At 45.2% G+C, this 22,967-nt stretch overlaps 1 protein-coding gene across 1 annotated transcript in view; it reads right to left on the bottom strand.

The window, feature by feature from the left end:
* Positions 1–2,281: 2,281 nt before the first annotated feature.
* Positions 2,282–22,967, bottom strand: part of LOC124045396 (laminin subunit alpha-5-like) — a 255,140-nt gene continuing 234,454 nt past the window's right edge. Inside the window, 12 exon segments of the mRNA XM_046364693.1 lie at positions 2,282–2,936; positions 6,789–6,908; positions 7,234–7,458; positions 7,729–7,888; positions 9,841–9,993; positions 10,263–10,467; positions 12,455–12,505; positions 12,552–12,655; positions 16,000–16,129; positions 16,884–17,048; positions 17,858–17,988; positions 22,108–22,251. Of these exon segments, the coding sequence (XP_046220649.1) occupies positions 2,788–2,936; positions 6,789–6,908; positions 7,234–7,458; positions 7,729–7,888; positions 9,841–9,993; positions 10,263–10,467; positions 12,455–12,505; positions 12,552–12,655; positions 16,000–16,129; positions 16,884–17,048; positions 17,858–17,988; positions 22,108–22,251 (1,737 nt within the window). The 3' untranslated portion in view covers positions 2,282–2,787.

The following is a 22,967-nucleotide window of genomic DNA, read 5'->3' as shown; positions in this document are numbered from 1 at the left end:
GTTGAAGGGATGTACCACAGTATTACCGAGGGCCGGTTTCATAGACCTACATTAATATTCTCAACATGAAAGCATGGTTTTTTTGTTGAGCTATGGTCAAGCTAAATCGAGTCAATGTATGTAAAGCAGAATCACAATGATCACAACCACAATTTTCGACTAAAGGGATTCTTTATTTATGTATGTATATATATATATATATTTTAAGCACTTTCCAGAATTAGTTAGTCGAAGTGGATTCTATCTATGGCCAAACAACGACACGATTTTTCAGTGGTCTGTATAAAGTAAGTGCAGTTTGGTCCAGGTAAGTTTAGGGCTCGATTCAACCCGGATCACGGAAGTTATAGCGCGATTTGAAATTTAAGTGTTATTTCTGATTGAGCCGAAACAATGCAGCATTTACTGTGAACGCAAGAAGATTGCCTTTAAATTGAGAGCGGATCTTCAGAGCTACGGATTGAATTGAGCCATTTAAATGTAGGTCTGTGAAAGCAGCCCAGAGAGACGTAGATTACCATTAAAGTTACAGTACTAACACACAAAAACTAAAGACAACATACTATCTTATTCTCTAGCCCAGGTACCAGTCTGTTTGTGTTATCATTCAACTCCTTGTATGACACGAAGGACTGGACTTCAGACTTTACTCAAGCGCTAGCACTTAGTTAATTGCAAACCGGAAATCAAGACGTGGAAAAATAAATACATTTAAATTAACTAATGTGCGTCACCCACCACCAGTGATTTGTATGGGAGACATCATGTACGTGTTTTATATGGTGACGAGTAGTAAAAGGGGCATCGGAGCAGGGCTGCGTTCAAACAGGCTAACAAAGTGGTTGGAATGTTCAGATAGAAATGCAATTTCTAGAACCGACATGCCTCTCTGATGTGTAGAATACAGTATCACGCCAGCTCTATTCATAACATTTCTGTCTGCAAAGCTCCACAACATTGTCCTACTGAACTTGCCCCCAGGGGTGATACTTCAGAGAGGTGAAACAATTAATAAAATAAAATAAAAAAAGAGAACTGGCCTATTACACATTCGTGGCCAAAAGTTATGAGAATGACATACATTAATTTTCACAAAGTTTGCTGCTTCAGTGTCTAGATATTTTTGTCAGATGGTACTATGGAATACTGAAGTATAATTACAAGCATTTCATAAGTGTCAAAGGCTTTTATTGACAATTACATGAAGTTCATGCAAAGAGTCAATATTTGTAGTGTTGACCCTCTTTTTCAAGACCTCTGCAATCCGCCCTGGCATGCTGTCAATTAACTTCTGGGCCACATCCTGACTGATGGCAGCCCATTTTTGCATAATCAATGCTTGGAGATTGTCAGAATTTGTGAGTTTTTGTTTGTCCACCTGCCTCTTGAGGTGACCACAAGTTCTTAATGGGATTAAGGTCTAGGGAGTTTCCTGTCCATGGACCCAGAATATTGATGTTTTGTTCCCCGAGCCACTTAGTTATCACTTTTGCCTCATGGCAAGGTGCTCCATCATGCTGGAAAAGGCATTGTTCTTCACCAAACTGTTCCTGGATGGTTGGGAGAAGTTGCTCTCGGAGGATGGGTTGGTACCATTCTTTATTCATGGCTGTGTTCTTAGACAAAATTGTGAGTGAACCCACTCCCTTGGCTGAGAAGCAACCCCACACATGAATGGTCTCAGGGTGCTTTACTGTTGGCATGACACAGGACTGATGGTAGCGCTCACCTTGTCTTCTCCGGACAATAATTTTTCCGGATGCCCCAAAAAATCGGAAAAGGGATTCAATCTGAGAAAATGTCTTTACCCCAGTCCTCAGCAGTCCAATCCCTGTACCTTTAGCAGAATATCAGTCTGTCCCTGATGTTTTTCCTGGAGAGAAGTGGCTTCTTTGCTGCCCTTGACACCAGGCCATCCTAAAAAAAGTCTTCGCCTCACTGTGCGTGCAGATGCACTCACACCTGCCTGCTGCCATTCCTGAGCAAGCTCTGTACTGGTGGTGCCCCGATCCTGCAGCTGAATCAACTTTAGGAGACGGTCCTGGTGATTGCTGGTCTTTCTTGGGTGCCCTGAAGCCGCCTTCACAACAATTGAACCGCTCTCCTTGAAGTTCTTGATGATCCGATAAATGGTTGATTTAGGTGCAATCTTACTGGCAGCAATATCCTTGCCTGGGAAGCCCTTTTTGTGCAAAGCAATGATGACAGCACGTGTTTCCTTGCAGGTAACCATGGTTGACAGAGGAAGAACAATGATTCCAAGCACCACCCTCCATTTGAAGCTTCCAGACTGTTATTCGAACTCAATCAGCATGACAGAGTGATCTCCAGCCTTGTCCTCATCAACACTCACACCTGTGTTAACGAGAGAATCACTGGCATGATGTCAGCTGTTCCTTTTGTGGCAGGGCTGAAATGCAGTGGAAATGTTTTTGGGGATTCAGTTCATTTGCATGGAAAAGAGGGACTTTGCAATTCATTGCAATTCATCTGATCACTCTTCATAACATTCTGGAGTATATGCAAATTACCATCATCGAAACTGAGGCAGCAGACTTTGTGAAAATTAATATTTGTGTAATTCTCAACTTTTGGCCACGACTGTACAGCTGCAGATTTGTTAGACTGATATGTACAGCTGTAGATATATTAGACTGAGCTACATGAAGACAGTATACATGACAGAGAATCATATTGGTTCTACATAGGTATTTCTATCTGAATTTTCTGTAATGTCCTTATGAACATGACCCAGTGCTAGCTGGCTGTAACAGGGCTAAAAGGGGTCTACATGGCTGGACAGCCCTGTGTGCCCACAGCTCCGTGTACTGACAGGGGTTTAGAAAGCATGGCTGGTCGCTGGTTCAGGACTGCTCTCCGAACACAACCATGGAAGGAGGGCAGGGCATCGGGAAGGCCCGGCACATCAACACCATCTAGAGGAGAGAGAAGAAGACCACAGGAAATGATGAGTTGCAACACAGAAAGATAATTTAAGATGGGTTTGTATGTGTGTCAAAAACACTCTCCATTTCACTTATCTGTATCCCGCAAGGTACCCATGCACAGTTTAAGATTTAAAACCATGGTATCATTACCTTAACTATTCAAATGTTTGACTTCTGAGATAAATGTTTGTCTTGTTAGTCCGGACCCCTGTGAGCATTGAAGGTCCCCAAGAACACAGTGGCCTCTTATCATTCTTAAATGGAAGAAGTTGTGCACCACCAAGACTCTTCCTAGAGCTGGCCGCGCGGCCAAACTGACCAATCGGGGGAGAAGGACCTTGGTCAGAGAGGTGACCATGACCCCAATGGTCACTCTGACAGAGCTCCAGAGTTTCTCTGTGGGGATGGGAGAACCTTCCAGAAGGACAACCATCTCTGCAACACTCCATCAATCAGGCCTTTATGGTAGAGTGGCCAGACAGAACCACTCCTCAGTAAAAGGCACATGACAGCCTGCTTAGAGTTTGCCAAAAGGCACCTAAAGACTCTTAGACCATGAGAAACAAGATTCTCTGGTCTGATGAAACCAAGAAAGCCAAGAGTCACACCTGGAGGAAACCTGGCACTATCCCTATGGTGAAGCATGGTGGTGGAAGCATCATGCTGTGGGGATGTCTTTCCGCGACAGGGACTGGGAGACTAATCAGGATCGAGGGAAAGATGAACGGAGCGAAAGAGAGATCTCTGTACTATATGCATTATATAGTATCTCTATGGGGTGTCCTCACCTGGTATGGGGTTGTATATACTTATCTACACTGAACAAAAATATAAAACGCAACATGTAATGTGTTGGCTTCATGAGCTTAAGTAAAAAAAGTCTCAGATATTTTCCATACGCACAAAAAAAGCTTACTTTGCTCAAATGTTGTCTCTGTTAGTTAGCATTTCTCCTTTACCAAGGCAATCCATCCACCTGACAGTTGTGGCATATCAAGAAGCTGATTAAACAGCATGATCATTACACAGGTGCACCTTGTGCTGGTGGAAATAAAAGGCCTCTTCAAACTGTGCAGTTTTGTCACAGAACACAAGTCTCAAATTGAGGGAGCGTGTAATTGGCATGCTGACTGCAGGAATGTCCACCAGAGCTGTTGCCAGAGAATTTCTCTACCATAAGCCGCCTCCAACGTCATTTTAGAGAATTTGGCAGTACGTCCACCTCACAACCGCAGACCATGTGTAATCCCGCCAGCCCAGGACTTGGCCAGTAGATTAGGGTTTGCGGCCCGGCCCGGCCAACCATACAGGGATGGAACTCATACACCACATGGCTACTTCACAGTCCCTTCACCGTGGTCACTCTCCAGCGGATGTTTCTCTTTCCTCCACTATCCTTACATTGGATGTGAGATCATTTATGGCATGCATGCCCAATGTAGACATACAGTATCATGGGATTAGTATTGGCCTCGTGGGCGTGTCCAATGTAGGCATACAGTATCATGGGATTAGTATTGGCCTCGTGGGCGTGTCCAATGTAGACATACAGTATCATGGGATTAGTATTGGCCTCGTGGGCGTGTCCAATGTAGACATACAGTATCATGGGATTAGTATTGGCCTCGTGGGCGTGTCCAGTGTAGACATACAGTATCATGGGATTAGTATTGGCCTCGTGGGCGTGTCCAATGTAGACATACAGTATCATGGGATTAGTATTGGCCTCGTGGGCGTGTCCAATGTAGACATACAGTATCATGGGATTAGTATTGGCCCCGTGGGCGTGTCCAATGTAGACATACAGTATCATGGGATTAGTATTGGCCTCGTGGGCGTGTCCAATGTAGACATACAGTATCATGGGATTAGTATTGGCCCCGTGGGCGTGTCCAATGTAGACATACAGTATCATGGGATTAGTATTGGCCTCGTGGGCATGCCCAATGTAGACATACAGTATCATGGGATTAGTATTGGCCCCGTGGGCGTGTCCAATGTAGACATACAGTATCATGGGATTAGTATTGGCCTCGTGGGCGTGTCCAATGTAGACATACAGTATCATGGGATTAGTATTGGCCTCGTGGGCGTGTCCAATGTAGACATACAGTATCATGGGATTAGTATTGGCCTCGTGGGCGTGTCCAATGTAGACATACAGTATCATGGGATTAGTATGGGCCCGTGGGCGTGTCCAATGTAGACATACAGTATCATGGGATTAGTATGGGCCCGTGGGCGTGTCCAATGTAGACATACAGTATCATGGGATTAGTATTGGCCTCGTGGGCGTGTCCAATGTAGACATACAGTATCATGGGATTAGTATTGGCCTCGTGGGCGTGTCCAATGTAGACATACAGTATCATGGGATTAGTATTGGCGTCGTGGGCGTGTCCAATGTAGACATACAGTATCATGGGATTAGTATTGGCCCCGTGGGCGTGTCCAATGTAGACATACAGTATCATGGGATTAGTATTGGCCTCGTGGGCGTGTCCAATGCATTTGTACACGTGGCTTGTCATTTCAATACTGAAACAAGTTGAGCAAATCCTCACACGTTGTTTACTTCTGAATTGATACTATTAGACGTGGGAATCATTTGACGTGGGAATCATTTAGACTGGGAATCATTTGACGTGGGAATCATTTGACGTGGGAATCGTTTGGCGTGGGAATCGTTTGACGGGGGAATCATTTGACGTGGGAATCATTTGACGTGGGAATCATTTGATAATAACTTGGAAAGGAAACAAAAGACTGACCCAGAGTAAAGTGGGTTTGTCTTTTCATGAATTAATGAGGCTAACCATGTGGAAGGATGCCAGATTAGACTCATAATGAGGCTAACCGTGTGGAAGGATGCCAGATTAGACTCATAATGAGGCTAACCGTGTGGAAGGATGCCAGATTAGACTCATAATGAGGCTAACCATGTGGAAGGATGCCAGATTAGACTCATAACGAGGCTAACCGTGTGGAAGGATGCCAGATTAGACTCATAATGAGGCTAACCGTGTGGAAGGATCTGACAAGGTAAACATCTGTCGCTCTGCCCCTGAACAAGGCTACTGTTCCCCGGGAGCTGAAGACGTCGATTAAGGCAGCCACCCGCACCTCTCTGATTCAGAGGGGTTAAATGCAGGAGACACATTTCAGTTGAAGGCATTCAGTTGTACAACAGACCCCTTTCCAAAGCACCTGGGTAAAACATAGTTGTGTTTTGGAGAAGACAGAAGACAGAGAGCTAGGAGAGACAGATTGGCGAGGGGTTGATTGTGAGGTAATTAGTGCTGCTAGCTAACTTTTGATTTAATAAACAATGTGGCCGTTAAACATTGGACTCGTACACTAGCTACATTTAGTTTAGTTATGTATATTGATGTCTGTCGTGAGATAAATAAATATATTATTATATATTATATATTATATTATATTATAAATTCATCTAGCTAGCTAGCTAATGAGGTAAGCTGATCTTTCGCGAACCTGAAAGCGCACTAGCTTTGTGGTTATTTGCTGTGCTAGCCAAATGTAGCTAACACCAGCAGGGAAAACGGATAACAAAAAGGGAAACTAACATCATTCAAACGTTTGTTTAGTGGAACGAACTGGGAAAGCTACAAGTCAATGTGTGTATACAACTAGTTTTGTTCAGTTGTTTTGGTTACGGTAATTGTCCTTTTGAGCTAGCTAGCTAACTAACAAAGTAGTTATGGCAACGGTCAATGTTTACTGGGGGAACCTTTTGGTTTACACGTACATATAGAAAGTGTTATTGTTTTGACAGTTGAAAAGCTCTATAGTATCTCCATGGGGGGGGGGGTCCCTCACCTGGTGCTCCCCCCAGGTACACAGCCTCCTTGGCCCCTGATGGTCGGCCTTGTTTGGGCCCCACACTGTGTTCGCTGGCTGCATCCACATGGAGCTGCAGCACGTTGCTCTTCTTCACGACTACAGGGAGAACAACCAGAACACAACATATCACTTCGCACAGCCAATCAAACAATCAATTAACAAAACATACTATTATTAGAGAATTTTAAAACATTAATATCATATTGTTGCAAATCTCGAATGACAGGACGTTACAATGTTAAAGAAGGTGAAACTATGAATTCCTTTAAACATCAATGTGTGTGTGTGTGTGTGTGTGTGTGTGTGTGTGTGTGTGTGTGTGTGTGTGTGTGTGTGTGTGTGTGTGTGTGTGTGTGTGTGTGTGTGTGTGTGTGTGTGTGTGTGTGTGTGTGTGTGTGTGCGTACACAATATAACACTCACTTTTGATACTGTGCCAGCGTCCGTCACACAAGGATTCCTCTGGTGTGAAGGAGGTATAGAACTCTCCTCTGCCACTGTTTACTGTGACAGTTACGGCTCCCTGATAGAGGTAGAGGCTGAGCTGTTGTCCAGCCCTGGAACCAGCATGCAGCAGGAGACCAGAGTCTGACACCGGCCTGACCTCCAGCTGGACCTCCAGGTCCCGGCCCAACATCAGGGACTCATCTAGACAGAGAGAGATTATTCAGACTCAGACTTGACACGGTCATGTGTCTTTTGTTGTTGTCTCAAAGTTCTGTTTTTTTAATCTGTTATTTTCTTGATGGGTTGCAAACCTCACCCCCTTCCCCAAATCAGCATCCCAAATTTTAAAGATCATTGTAAAAATAAAAATAAATCCAATCCAACATTTTCAAGAGTAGCCAATTGAATCAAAATGGTTTCAGAAAGGGTGTAAAAGAGTTAGACAGCGAGAAGAGACAAGATCGTCTGTACCTATAGCCATGAGTCCTCCCTGGGAAGAGAAGTATACCCCAGGCTGCAGAGCGGTCTGGAAGCAGGGTACAACCCCTAGGCTGGTGGAGGGACTGGCTGGGCTCTCCTCATTCAGCTCCAGGTCCCTCACACAGCCCACAAACCCTCCTGAACCTGGCATCTACATGGAGGGGAACACACCATTGTTAAGGAACTAAATACCAGAGTGTTATGTCTTTATGTCTTCATTTATATTGTATGTATTACTTAATTCCTCTTTCCTCTCTTTCCTCAAAACAGAATAGGATAATAATCAGAGAGGGGAGGGAACTCGGACCTTCTCGGAGAAGGAGACGAGGAGATACAATGAAAAAGAAAGACACATTTGGTATTGATATGTCTAATTCTATATGTCTAATTCTGAGAGTAAAGGATAGCGGAGGAAAGGCTGAATTACTGAGAGGAAAGTAGAGTGGAGGAAAGGCTGAATTAGTGATAGGAAAGGAGAGTGGAGGAAAGGTTGTATTACTGAGAGGAAAGGAGAGTGGAGGAAAGGCTGAATTACTGAGAGGAAAGGAGAGCGGAGGAAAGGTTGTATTACTGAGAGTAAAGGAGAGCGGAGGAAAGGTTGTATTACTGAGAGTAAAGGAGAGCGGAGGAAAGGTTGTATTACTGAGAGGAAAGGCTGAATTACTGAGAGAAAAGGAGAGTGGAGGAAAGGTTGTATTAGTGAGAGGAAAGGAGAGTGGAGGAAAGGCTGAATTACTGAGAGGAAAGGCTGAATTACTGAGAGTAAAGGAGAGCAGAGGAAAGGCTGTATTACTGAGAGGAAAGGAGAGTGGAGCAGAGTAGAGGAAAGGTTGTATTACTGAGAGTAAAGGAGAGCGGAGGAAAGGCTGAATTACTGAGAGTAAAGGAGAGTGGAGGAAAGGTTGTATTACTGAGAGGAAAGGAGAGCGGAGCAGAGTAGAGGAAAGGAGAGTGGAGGAAAGGCTGTATTACTGAGAGGAAAGGCTGAATTACTGAGAGTAAAGGAGAGCAGAGGAAAGGCTGTATTACTGAGAGGAAAGGAGAGTGGAGCAGAATAGAGGAAAGTCTGTATTACTGAGAGGAAAGGAGAGTGGAGCAGAGGAAAGGCTGAATTACTGAGAGTAAAGGAGAGTGGAGGAAAGGTTGTATTACTGAGAGTAAAGGAGAGTGGAGCAGAGTAGAGTTGTATTACTGAGAGGAAAGGCTGTATTACTGAGAGGAAAGGCTGAATTACTGAGAGTAAAGGAGAGCAGAGGAAAGGCTGTATTACTGAGAGTAAAGGAGAGTGGAGGAAAGGTTGTATTACTGAGAGGAAAGGAGAGTGGAGCAGAGTAGAGGAAAGTCTGAATTACTGGGAGTAAAGGAGAGCAGAGGAAAGGCTGTATTACTGAGAGTAAAGGAGAGTGGAGTAAAGGTTGTATTACTGAGAGTAAAGGAGAGTGGAGTAAAGGTTGTATTACTGAGAGTAAAGGAGAGTGGAGGAAAGGTTGTATTACTGAGAGTAAAGGAGAGTGGAGGAAAGGTTGTATTACTGAGAGTAAAGGAGAGCGGAGGAAAGGCTGAATTACTGAGAGGAAAGGAGAGTAGAGGAAAGGTTGTATTACTGAGAGGAAAGGAGAGTGGAGCAGAGTGGAGGAAAGGTTGTATTACTGAGAGGAAATGAGAGTGGAGGAAAGGCTGTATTACTGAGAGGAAATGAGAGTGGAGGAAAGGCTGAATTACTGAGAGGAAAGGAGAGTGGAGGAAAGGCTGAATTACTGAGAGGAAAGGAGAGTGGAGGAAAGGCTGAATTACTGAGAGGAAAGGAGAGTGGAGCAGAGTAGAGGAAAGGAGAATAAAGGAGAGTGGATGAAAGGTTGAATTACTGAGAGGAAAGGCTGAATTACCGAGAGGAAAGGCTGAATTACCGAGAGGAAAGGCTGAATTACTGAGAGGAAAGGAGAGTGGAGGAAAGGCTGAATTACTGAGAGGAAAGGCTGAATTACCGAGAGGAAAGGAGAATGGAGGAAAGGCTGAATTACTGAGAGGAAAGGAGAGCGGAGCAGAGTAGAGGAAAGGAGAGTGGAGGAAAGGCTGAATTACTGAGAGGAAAGGCTGAATTACCGAGAGAAGTGAGCTGGTGAGTCCTGAGGGAACTCCTCCGATGTAGAGAGGGGGACTGAGCTGGTTCTTCTCCCCCCCTGAGACCCTCTTAGACTGGGCATCGATCCCATCAACAATCAAACTGGCCTTCTCTCCCTCCCTCTTCACAAACACCTGAACAAACACACACATACACAAGTCAGATACACATAAACCTCAGTCTAAATCTTGATTTAAAAATCAGGAAAGAAGGGACAAAGCGACGACGAGACAGTCTGGCAACATACGACAGATGGTTCCGTACTGCAGAGCAGGGCTTGTAGTAAAGGAAGCATTTCACCTGTTGTATTTCGGTGCATGTGATTTTTACATTGAAAATAAAGAATCTAAATACAAGGATCTGATCCACGTGACAATGATCATGTCTTTATTACATGACATACCGTGTGCCACTGTCCGTCATTGCACTTCCTGTGGCTGCGGATGGTGGTCTTCCTCTTCCCTCCGTTGATGAGGATGAGCAACAGGTGACCGTCTGAGACAGAGAGGGTCATCACAGAGCTGCTACTAGAACGTTCTGGTGATCCTGACACATAGAACACCAGGCCGTCTGACGAGTTCACACGCAGACCCATGGAGATGTGAGGCCTGGGGGGAGAGAAGGGGACAGGTGAGTTACAGGTGGTAGAGAGACAGGACAGTGACAGGTGAGTTACAGGTGGTAGAGAGACGGGACAGTGACAGGTGAGTTACAGGTGGTAGAGATGGGACAGTGACAGGTGAGTTACAGGTGGTAGAGACGGGGCAGTGACAGGTGAGTTACAGGTGGTAGAGACGGGACAGTGACAGGTGAGTTACAGGTGGTAGAGAGGGACAGGGTGAGTTACAGGACAGGTGAGTTACAGGTGAGAGAGACGGACAGTGACAGACAGTGACAGGTGAGTTACAGGTGGTAGAGACGGGACAGTGACAGGTGAGTTACAGGTGGTAGTGACAGGTGAGTTACAGGTGGGAGAGACAGGACAGTGAGGTGAGTTACAGGTGGTAGAGACACAGTGACAGGTGAGTTACAGGTGGGAGAGACGGGACAGTGACAGGTGAGTTACAGGTGGTAGAGACAGGACAGTGACAGGTGAGTTACAGGTGGTAGAGACGGGACAGTGACAGGTGAGTTACAGGTGGGAGAGACGGGACAGTGACAGGTGAGTTACAGGTGAGTTGACAGGTGGTAGAGAGACAGGGACAGTGACAGGTGAGTTACAGGTGGGAGAGACGGGACAGTGACAGGTGAGTTACAGGTGGGAGAGACGGGACAGTGAGAGTTACAGGTGAGTTACAGGGGGACAGTGACAGGTGAGTTACAGGTGGTAGAGACGGACAGTGTGAGTTACAGGTGGGAGAGGGACAGTGACAGGTGAGTTACAGGTGAGTGACAGGTGAGTTACAGGTGGTAGAGACGGACAGTGACAGAGACGGGACAGTGACAGGTGAGTTACAGGTGGAGAGACGGGGACAGTGACAGGTGAGTTACAGGTGAGTTACAGGTGGTAGAGATGGGACAGTGACAGGTGAGTTACAGGTGGGTGGTAGAGACGGGACAGTGACAGGTGAGTTACAGGTGGTAGAGACAGGACAGTGACAGGTGAGTTACAGGTGACACAGGAGTTACAGGTGAGTTAGTTAGGTGGTAGAGATGGGACAGGTGAGTTACAGGTGGAGACAGGGACAGTGACAGGTGAGTTGACAGGTGAGTTACAGGTGGTAGAGACGGGACAGTGACAGGTGAGTTACAGGTGGTAGAGACGGGACAGTGACAGGTGAGTTACAGGTGGTAGAGACGGGACAGTGACAGGTGAGTTACAGGTGGTAGAGACGGGACAGTGACAGGTGAGTTACAGGTGGTAGTTGAGTTACAGGTGGTAGAGAGGTGGTAGAGACGGGACAGGTGAGTTACAGGTGGTAGAGACAGTGACAGGTGAGTTACAGGTGGGAGAGACAGGACAGTGACAGGTGAGTTACAGGTGAGTTACAGGTAGAGATGGGACAGTGACAGGTGAGTTACAGGTGAGTTACAGGACAGTGACAGGTGAGTTACAGGTGAGAGATGGGACAGTGACAGGTGAGTTACAGGTGGTGACAGGTGAGTTAGACAGGACAGGTGAGTTACACAGTGACAGGTGAGTTACAGGTGGTAGAGACGGGACAGTGACAGGTGAGTTACAGGTGGTAGTTGAGTTACAGGTGGGAGAGACGGGACAGTGACAGGTGAGTTACAGGTGGTAGAGACGGGACAGTGACAGGTGAGTTACAGGTGGTAGAGACAGGACAGTGACAGGTGAGTTACAGGTGGTAGAGATGGGGAAAGGGGTTGTTTACTGGTCAGGTGTGCGATAGCATCACATTTTACAGCTCCGTCACTGATCACAGATTGAGCAGGCTGACTGATCTACAAATAATACTGAGCGGTTATTTAGGATGCAAGGTGATTTGCAGATCAGTCAATCTGCAGTCGCCAGTGACTGCAGGTGTAGCCAATCTCAAACACCACTCTAGCTGAATTCCAAATAGACTCCTAGCCCTACACCCTAGATAGTCCTAGATCCCAGGGGACCGGATACTGGTTACTAGTACTCACGTCCTGCTGAAGGCCTCGGGGGACAGCGTGTCGGTGGTGGAGCGCTGGTGGCTGTGGGAGGAGCCACTGAAGTGCAGAGCTCCGACTTCCTGATTACGCCAGCTCCCCCTGGCAGGACTCCCTGGCACTGACAGGTGAGTTACTCCGCCCCAGGTGAGTTACTGACCCACCACCACCACCCGCCGGCTTCCTGTGTTTACCCTGTAGAGGTAGGGAGGGGAGCGAGGAGGGGAGGGAGGGAGGGAGGGGGGGGGGGAGAATATCAGAGTGAAAGACCAGGTCAACGGGTAGATAGAGAGTTATTCATCCACTGATACACTACATGGTCTAAAGTATGTGGACACCCCTTCAAATGAGTGGATTCGGCTATTTCACCCACACCCTTTTCTGACAGGTGTATAAAATCGAGCACACAGCCCTGCAACCTCCATAGACAAAAATTGGCAGTAGAATGGCCCTTACTGAAGAGCTCAGTGACTTTCAACGTGGCACCGTCATAGGATGCCACCTTTCCAACAAATCATTTCATCAAATTTCTGCTCCGCAAGCACTGCCCCGGTCAACTGTAAGTGCTGTTATTGTAAAGTGGAAACATCTAGGAGCAACAACGGCTCAGCCACAAAGTGTGGTCCTTCTGTAGCTCAGTTGGTAGAGCATGGCGCTTGTAACGCCAGGGTAGTGGGTTCGATTCCCGGGACCACCCATACCTAGAATGTATGCACACATGACTGTAAGTCGCTTTGGATAAAAGCGTCTGCTAAATGGCATATATTATATTATTATATATTATTATTATTATATTCTTATATATTATATTATTATATATTATATATTATTATATTATTATATTAAGTGGTAGGCCACACAAGCTCACAGAACGGGGCCGCTGAAGCGTGTAGCGAGTTCAAGTGTCCTCGGTTGCAAACTGTTTGTCAGAATCTTCATGAACTGGGTTTCCATGGCAAAAGCAGCCGCACACAGGCCTAAGATCACAATGCCAAGTGTCGGCTGGAGTGGTGTAAAGCTCTCCGACGTTGGACTCTGGAGCAGTGGAAACGCTTTCTCTGGAGTGATGAATCACACTAAACCATCTGGCAGTCCGAGGGACGAATCCGTGTTTGGCAAATGCCAGGAGAACGCAACCTGCCCCAATGCTTATTGGCAACTGTAAAGTTTGGTGGAGGAGGAATAATGGTCTGGGCTGTTTTTCATGATTCGGGCCCCTTAGTTCCAGTGAAGGGAAATCTTAACGCTGCAATGTTCCAACATCTAGTGGAAAGCCTTCCCAGAAGAGTGGAGGCTGTTATAGCAGCAATGTTACAACATCTAGTGGAAAGCCTTCCCAGAAGAGTGGAGGCTGTTATAGCAGCAATGTTCCTACATCTAGTGGAAAGCCTTCCCAGAAGAGTGGAGGCTGTTATAGCAGCAATGTTACAACATCTAGTGGAAAGCCTTCCCAGAAGAGTGGATGGAGGCTGTTATAGCAGCAATGTTCCTACATCTAGTGGAAAGCCTTCCCAGAAGAGTGGAGGCTGTTATAGCAGCAATGTTCCAACATCTAGTGGAAAGCCTTCCCAGACGAGTGGAGGCTGTTATAGCAGCAATGTTCCTATATCTAGTGCAAAGCCTTCCCAGAAGAGTGGAGGCTGTTATAGCAGCAATGTTCCAACATCTAGTAGAAAGCCTTCCCAGAAGAGTGGAGGCTGTTATAGCAGCAATGTTCCAACATCTAGTGGAAAGCCTTCCCAGAAGAGTGGAGGCTGGTATAGCAGCAATGTTCCAACATCTAGTGGAAAGCCTTCCCAGAAGAGTGGAGGCTGTTATAGCAGCAATGTTCCTACATCTAGTAGAAAGCCTTCCCAGAAGAGTGGAGGCTGTTATAGCAGCAATGTTCCAACATCTAGTGGAAAGCCTTCCCAGAAGAGTGGAGGCTGGTATAGCAGCAATGTTCCTACATCTAGTGGAAAGCCTTCCCAGAAGGGTGGAGGCTGTTATTGCATGAAAGGGCGAGGGGACCAACTCCATATTAATTGCCATGATTTTAGAATGAGATGTTCAACGAGCAGGTGTATATGAAAGTTAAACGCTGAAAATGTGATGGGAGACTAATTGTGAAGTGAACATCGGCATTGGAGACTGAGATACATGCGTACACACACACACACACACACACACACACACACACACACACACACACACACACACACACACACACACACACACACACACACACACACACACACACACACACACACACACACACACACACACACACACACACACACATTCACAGAGGCTATGTGATATATTACAGTAATATACTGTACACACACACAGAGTGAATGTGATATATTACAGTAATATACTGTATATCTCTATGGTGTCAGGTCAACCCACACAGAGTGAATGTGATATATTACAGTAATATACTGTATATCTCTATAGGTCAACCCAATACAGAGTGAATGTGATATATTACAGTAATATACTGTATATCTCTATATGTCAGGTCAACCCACTCTACAGAGTGAATGTGATATATTACAGTAATATACTGTATATATCTCTATGGTGTCAGGTCAAATGTGATATATTACAGTAATATACTGTATATCTCTATGGTGTCAGGTCAACCCCACAGAGTGAATGTGATATATTACAGTAATATACTGTATATCTCTATAGTGAGTAATATACTGTATATCTCTATAGTGTCAGTGATATCTCTATGGTGTGTGATATATTATTACAGTAATATACTGTATATCTCTATGGTGTCAGGTCAACCCACTCGATACAGAGTGAATGTGATATATTACAGTAATATACTGTATATCTCTATGGTGTCAGGTCAACCCACTCGATACAGAGTGAATGTGATATATTACAGTAATATACTGTATATCTCTATGGTGTCAGGTCAACCCACTCGATACAGAGTGAATGTGATATATTACAGTAATATACTGTATATCTCTATAGTGTCAGGTCAACCCACTCTACAGAGTGAATGTGATATATTACAGTAATATACTGTATATAATCTCTATGGTCAGGTCAACCCACTCGATACAGAGTGAATGTGATATATTACAGTAATATACTGTATATCTCTATGGTGTCAGGTCAACCCACTCGATACAGAGTGAATGTGAATATTACAGTAATATACTGTATATCTCTATGGTACAGTAATATACTGTATATCTCTATGGTGTCAGGTCAACCCACTCGATACAGAGTGAATGTGATATATTACAGTAATATACTGTATATCTCTATGGTGTCAGGTCAACCCACTCGATACAGAGTGAATGTGATATATTACAGTAATATACTGTATATCTCTATGGTGTCAGGTCAACCCACTCGATACAGAGTGAATGTGATATATTACAGTAATATACTGTATATCTCTATGGTGTCAGGTCAACCCACTCGATACAGAGTGAATGTGATATATTACAGTAATATACTGTATATCTCTATGGTGTCAGGTCAACCCACTCGATACAGAGGGAATGTGATATTGTCAGATCAGGTACCTTAGGCCTCTTCTGGCGTGGGAGTGCGGCCAGGATCTGCTGAGGTTTCTTGGCAGCAGGACAGTCTAGAGGAACGTCGATATTCTCCTTAGCATTCATTAGGTTCATCACCATCTGAGAAGGCTTGTCTCTGTAGAGCACAGTCGTTATAGTGTTGTCAGCCCGTTGCCATGGGCTGCAGTTCAAGTTATTGTCTTACACACAGTGGTATATATCACATCTTGTCTTAGAAAATTAGCTTCTAATCTAGTAGTATTAGCAACATATCCATCTCTAAATTTAAACTGTGAAACTCATGTAATCCTGCACACCTCCCTACTTTCTCTGCTCTGTCTACTCCTGTGCTCTTAACCCCATCTTTTGTACACCTCTTGATTAACAGGTTGCGAAGACAGCCGGTAAGGTTGCTATGGCAGCTGGTAAGGTTGCTATGGCAGCTGGTAAAGTTGCTATGCCAGCCGGTAAGGTTGCTAAGACAGCCGCTAAGGTTGCTAAGACAGCCGGTAAGGTCACTATGATAGCCGGTAAGGTTAATATGACAGCCAGTAAGGTTACTAACCTCTTGATGAACAGGTTGCTAAGACAGCCGGTAAGGTTACTATGGCAGCCAGTAAGGTTACTAACCTCTAGATGAACAGGTTGCTAAGACAGCCGTTAAGGTTACTATGAAAGCCAGTAAGGTTACTAACCTCTAGATGAACAGGTTGCTAAGACAGCCGTTAAGGTTACTATGGCAGCCAGTAAGGTTACTAACCTCTTGATGAACAGGTTGCTAAGACAGCCGGTAAGGTTACTATGGCAGCCAGTAAGGTTACTAACCTCTTGATGAACAGGTTGCTAAGACAGCCGGTAAGGTTACTATGGCAGCCAGTAATGTTACTAACCTCTTGATGAACAGGTTGCTAAGACAGCCGGTAAGGTTGCTGAGGCTGTTGTCAGGTGTTCCTCCCAGGTAGACCCCTCCAGGTAGTAGTAGCGCCCGGCTGCTGGCCCCTCCACGACCAGTATCCCCAGCCTTCTCCAGGACGTCATCCACATAAAGACGTAACCTACAGCGACACAAAACAACGACACAAGACAACGACACAAGACATCAGCAACACATCAGAGACACAAAACAACGACACAAAACAACGACAACAAAACAACGACACAAAACAACGACACAAGACATCAGCAACATGTCAGAGACACAAAACAACGACACAAAACAACGACACAAAACAACGACACAAGACAACGACACAAAACAACGACACAAAACAACGACACAAAACAACGACACAAAACAACGACACAAAACAACGACACAAAACAACGACACAAAACAACGACACAAGACATCAGCAACATGTCAGAGACACAAAACAACGACACAAGACATCAGCAACACGTCAGAGACACAACATGTCACATGGGCAGGGGTTTCATTGAGATCCTACAGCTACAGTATCTAACTAAAGTATAATGTATGTTGAATTAGCCTTAGTCAACTCAACAGATCAGTGATACATAGTGATCGTGTAGTTGACGGATGGTAAGGCCTACCCATTGTTGTTGCTGTACAGAGTTACATAATGATCGTGTAGTTGACGGATGGTAAGGCCTACCCATTGTTGTTGCTGTACAGAGTTACATAATGATCGTGTAGTTGACGGATGGTAAGGCCTACCCATTGTTGTTACTGTACAGAGTTACATAATGATCGTGTAGTTGACGGATGGTAAGGCCTACCCATTGTTGTTGCTGTACAGAGTTACATAATGATCGTGTAGTTGACGGATGGTAAGGCCTACCCATTGTTGTTGCTGTACAGAGTTACATAATGATCGTGTAGTTGACGGATGGTAAGGCCTACCCATTGTTGTTGCTGTACAGAGTTACATAATGATCGTTGTCGTCGTTGTAAGTCTGCTGAGTCTTCACCTCGCTGTCAGCCGCCCTCACTACCACATGACCCTTATCCAGGAACACCTGACACACACCGTCCTGATGAGAGAGAACACATTACATCACACTCCGTCCTGATGAGAGAGAACACATTACATCACACTCCGTCCTGATGAGAGAGAACACATTACATTACACACCGTCCTGATGAGAGAGAACACATTACATCACACTCTGTCCTGATGAGAGAGAACACATTACATCACACTCTGTCCTGATGAGAGAGAACACATTACATCACACTCTGTCCTGATGAGAGAGAACACATTACATCACACTCCGTCCTGATGAGAGAGAACACATTACATTACATCACACTCCGTCCTGATGAGAGAGAACACATTACATCACACTCCGTCCTGATGAGAGAGAACACATTACATCACACTCCGTCCTGATGAGAGAGAACACATTACATCACACTCCGTCCTGATGAGAGAGAACACATTACATTACATCACACTCCGTCCTGATGAGAGAGAACACATTACATCACACTCCGTCCTGATGAGAGAGAACACATTACATCACACTCCGTCCTGATGAGAGAGAACACATTACATCACACTCCGTCCTGATGAGAGAGAACACATTACATCACACTCCGTCCTGATGAGAGAGAACACATTACATTACATCACACTCCGTCCTGATGAGAGAGAACACATTACATCACACTCCGTCCTGATGAGAGAGAACACATTACATTACACACCGTCCTGATGAGAGAGAACACATTACATCACACTCCGTCCTGATGAGAGAGAACACATTACATCACACTCTGTCCTGATGAGAGAGAACACATTACATCACACTCTGTCCTGATGAGAGAGAACACATTACATCACACTCTGTCCTGATGAGAGAGAACACATTACATCACACTCCGTCCTGATGAGAGAGAACACATTACATCACACTCCGTCCTGACGAGAGAACACATTACATCACACTCCGTCCTGATGAGAGAGAACACATTACATCACACTCCGTCCTGATGAGAGAGAACACATTACATTACATTACACACCGTCCTGATGAGAGAGAACACATTACATTACATCACACTCTGTCCTGATGAGAGAGAACACATTACATCACACTCCGTCCTGATGAGAGAGAACACATTACATCACACTCCGTCCTGATGAGAGAGAACACATTACATCACACTCTGTCCTGATGAGAGAGAACACATTACATTACACTCCGTCCTGACGAGAGAGAACACATTACATCACACTCCGTCCTGATGAGAGAGAACACATTACATCACACTCCGTCCTGATGAGAGAGAACACATTACATCACACTCCGTCCTGATGAGAGAGAACACATTACATCACACTCCGTCCTGATGAGAGAGAACACATTACATTACATCACACTCCGTCCTGATGAGAGAGAACACATTACATCACACTCCGTCCTGATGAGAGAGAACACATTACATCACACTCTGTCCTGATGAGAGAGAACACATTACATTACACACCGTCCTGATGAGAGAGAACACATTACATTACATCACACTCCGTCCTGATGAGAGAGAACACATTACATCACACTCCGTCCTGATGAGAGAGAACACATTACATTACATCACACTCCGTCCTGATGAGAGAGAACACATTACATTACATTACACACCGTCCTGATGAGAGAGAACACATTACATTACATCACACTCTGTCCTGATGAGAGAGAACACATTACATTACATCACACTCTGTCCTGATGAGAGAGAACACATTACATCACACTCTGTCCTGATGAGAGAGAACACATTACATCACACTCCGTCCTGATGAGAGAGAACACATTACATCACACTCCGTCCTGATGAGAGAGAACACATTACATCACACTCTGTCCTGATGAGAGAGAACACATTACATCACACTCCGTCCTGATGAGAGAGAACACATTACATTACATCACACTCCGTCCTGATGAGAGAGAACACATTACATCACACTCTGTCCTGATGAGAGAGAACACATTACATTACACTCCGTCCTGACGAGAGAGAACACATTACATCACACTCCGTCCTGATGAGAGAGAACACATTACATCACACTCCGTCCTGATGAGAGAGAACACATTACATCACACTCCGTCCTGATGAGAGAGAACACATTACATCACACTCCGTCCTGATGAGAGAGAACACATTACATTACATCACACTCCGTCCTGATGAGAGAGAACACATTACATCACACTCCGTCCTGATGAGAGAGAACACATTACATCACACTCCGTCCTGATGAGAGAGAACACATTACATCACACTCTGTCCTGATGAGAGAGAACACATTACATTACATCACACTCCGTCCTGATGAGAGAGAACACATTACATTACACTCCGTCCTGATGAGAGAGAACACATTACATCACACTCCGTCCTGATGAGAGAGAACACATTACATCACACTCCGTCCTGATGAGAGAGAACACATTACATCACACTCCGTCCTGATGAGAGAGAACACATTACATTACACACCGTCCTGATGAGAGAGAACACATTACATCACACTCCGTCCTGATGAGAGAGAACACATTACATTACATCACACTCCGTCCTGATGAGAGAGAACACATTACATTACATCACACTCTGTCCTGATGAGAGAGAACACATTACATTACATCACACTCTGTCCTGATGAGAGAGAACACATTACATCACACTCTGTCCTGATGAGAGAGAACACATTACATCACACTCTGTCCTGATGAGAGAGAACACATTACATCACACTCCGTCCTGATGAGAGAGAACACATTACATCACACTCCGTCCTGACGAGAGAACACATTACATCACACTCTGTCCTGATGAGAGAGAACACATTACATCACACTCCGTCCTGATGAGAGAGAACACATTACATCACACTCCGTCCTGATGAGAGAGAACACATTACATCACACTCTGTCCTGATGAGAGAGAACACATTACATCACACTCTGTCCTGATGAGAGAGAACACATTACATCACACTCCGTCCTGATGAGAGAGAACACATTACATCACACTCTGTCCTGATGAGAGAGAACACATTACATCACACTCTGTCCTGATGAGAGAGAACACATTACATCACACTCTGTCCTGATGAGAGAGAACACATTACATTACACACCGTCCTGATGAGAGAGAACACATTACATCACACTCCGTCCTGATGAGAGAGAACACATTACATCACACTCCGTCCTGACGAGAGAACACATTACATCACACTCCGTCCTGATGAGAGAGAACACATTACATCACACTCTGTCCTGATGAGAGAGAACACATTACATTACACACCGTCCTGATGAGAGAGAACACATTACATCACACTCCGTCCTGATGAGAGAGAACACATTACATTACACACCGTCCTGATGAGAGAGAACACATTACATCACAATACACTCCGTCCTGATGAGAGAGAACACATTACATCACACTCCGTCCTGATGAGAGAGAACACCAGATAGAGAGAGACAGAGAGAGAGAGAGAGAGACAGAGAGAGAAGGGAGAGACAGAGAGAATGGAGAGACAGAACAGAGAGCAAGAGAGAGACAGAGAGAGAACAGACAGACAGAGAGAGGACGGAGAGACAGAGAGAGAGAGAACAGACAGACAGAGAGAGGGGACGGAGAGACAGAGAGAGAGAACAGAGAGTAAGAGAGAGACAGAGAGAGAACAGACAGACAGAGAGAGGGGACGGAGAGACAGAGAGAGAGAACAGAGAGTAAGAGAGAGACAGAGAGAGAACAGACAGACAGAGAGAGACAGAGAGAGAGAACAGAGAGTAAGAGAGAGACAGAGAGAGAACAGACAGACAGAGAGAGAGAACAGACAGACAGAGAGAGAACGGAGAGACAGAACAGAGAGTGAGAGAGAGATAGAGAGAGAACAGACAGACAGAGAGAGGGGACGGAGAGAGAGAACGGAGAGACAGAACAGAGAGTCAGAGAGAGATAGAGAGAGAACAGACAGACAGAGAGGGGACGGAGAGACAGAGAGAGAGAACAGAGAGCAAGAGAAGGACAGAGAGAGAACAGACAGACAGAGAGAGAGAGAACAGACAGACAGAGAGAGAACAGAGAGCAAGAGAAGGACAGAGAGAGAATGCGAGCAGTACCTGAGCCTGGTGGTAGAACATGAGTCCGTTATTCTGGTCTGTGCGGAAGCCGAACCCGGCGTAGAAGTTGTTCCTGAGACCAGGGATGTTGTCTGGAGACAGGTCCAGGTAACTCTGGCCTGAGAAGTGAGCCTCACGTGCCACCTGACACACAGAGAGAGCACAGAATTACAGAACAACGTGACTGAAAGCACAGCTAATCTTGGTTAGGGAATATTTAATTTAATCTATCCCTATGGTTGAGAGTTTCATTGTCTCAATGCTCACCAGCAGATTGCTGGCACAGCCGTAGCTGACCCCAGACCAGTTGTTATATACATGTGTGTGTGTGTGTGTGTATATATACTAACCAGTAAGTCGTTGGCACAGCCGTAGCTGACCCCAGACCAGTTGTTATATACATGTGTGTGTGTGTGTGTATATATATACTAACCAGTAAGTCGTTGGCACAGCCGTAGCTGACCCCAGACCAGTTGTTATGTACATGTGTGTGTGTATATATATATACTAACCAGTAAGTCGTTGGCACAGCCATAGCTGACCCCAGACCAGTTGTTATATACATGTGTGTGTGTGTGTGTGTGTGTATATATACTAACCAGTAAGTCGTTGGCACAGCCGTAGCTGACCCCAGACCAGTTGTTATATACATGTGTGTGTGTGTGTGTGTATATATACTAACCAGTAAGTCGTTGGCACAGCCGTAGCTGACCCCAGACCAGTTGTTATATACATGTGTGTGTGTGTGTGTATATATATATACTAACCAGTAAGTCGTTGGCACAGCCATAGCTGACCCCAGACCAGTTGTTATATACATGTGTGTGTGTGTGTGTATATATATATACTAACCAGTAAGT

Source organism: Oncorhynchus gorbuscha, linkage group LG10 (assembly GCF_021184085.1).
Source record: "Oncorhynchus gorbuscha isolate QuinsamMale2020 ecotype Even-year linkage group LG10, OgorEven_v1.0, whole genome shotgun sequence".
Taxonomy (NCBI): Eukaryota; Metazoa; Chordata; class Actinopteri; order Salmoniformes; family Salmonidae; genus Oncorhynchus; species Oncorhynchus gorbuscha.
This window is presented reverse-complemented; position numbering and strand designations above follow the sequence as displayed.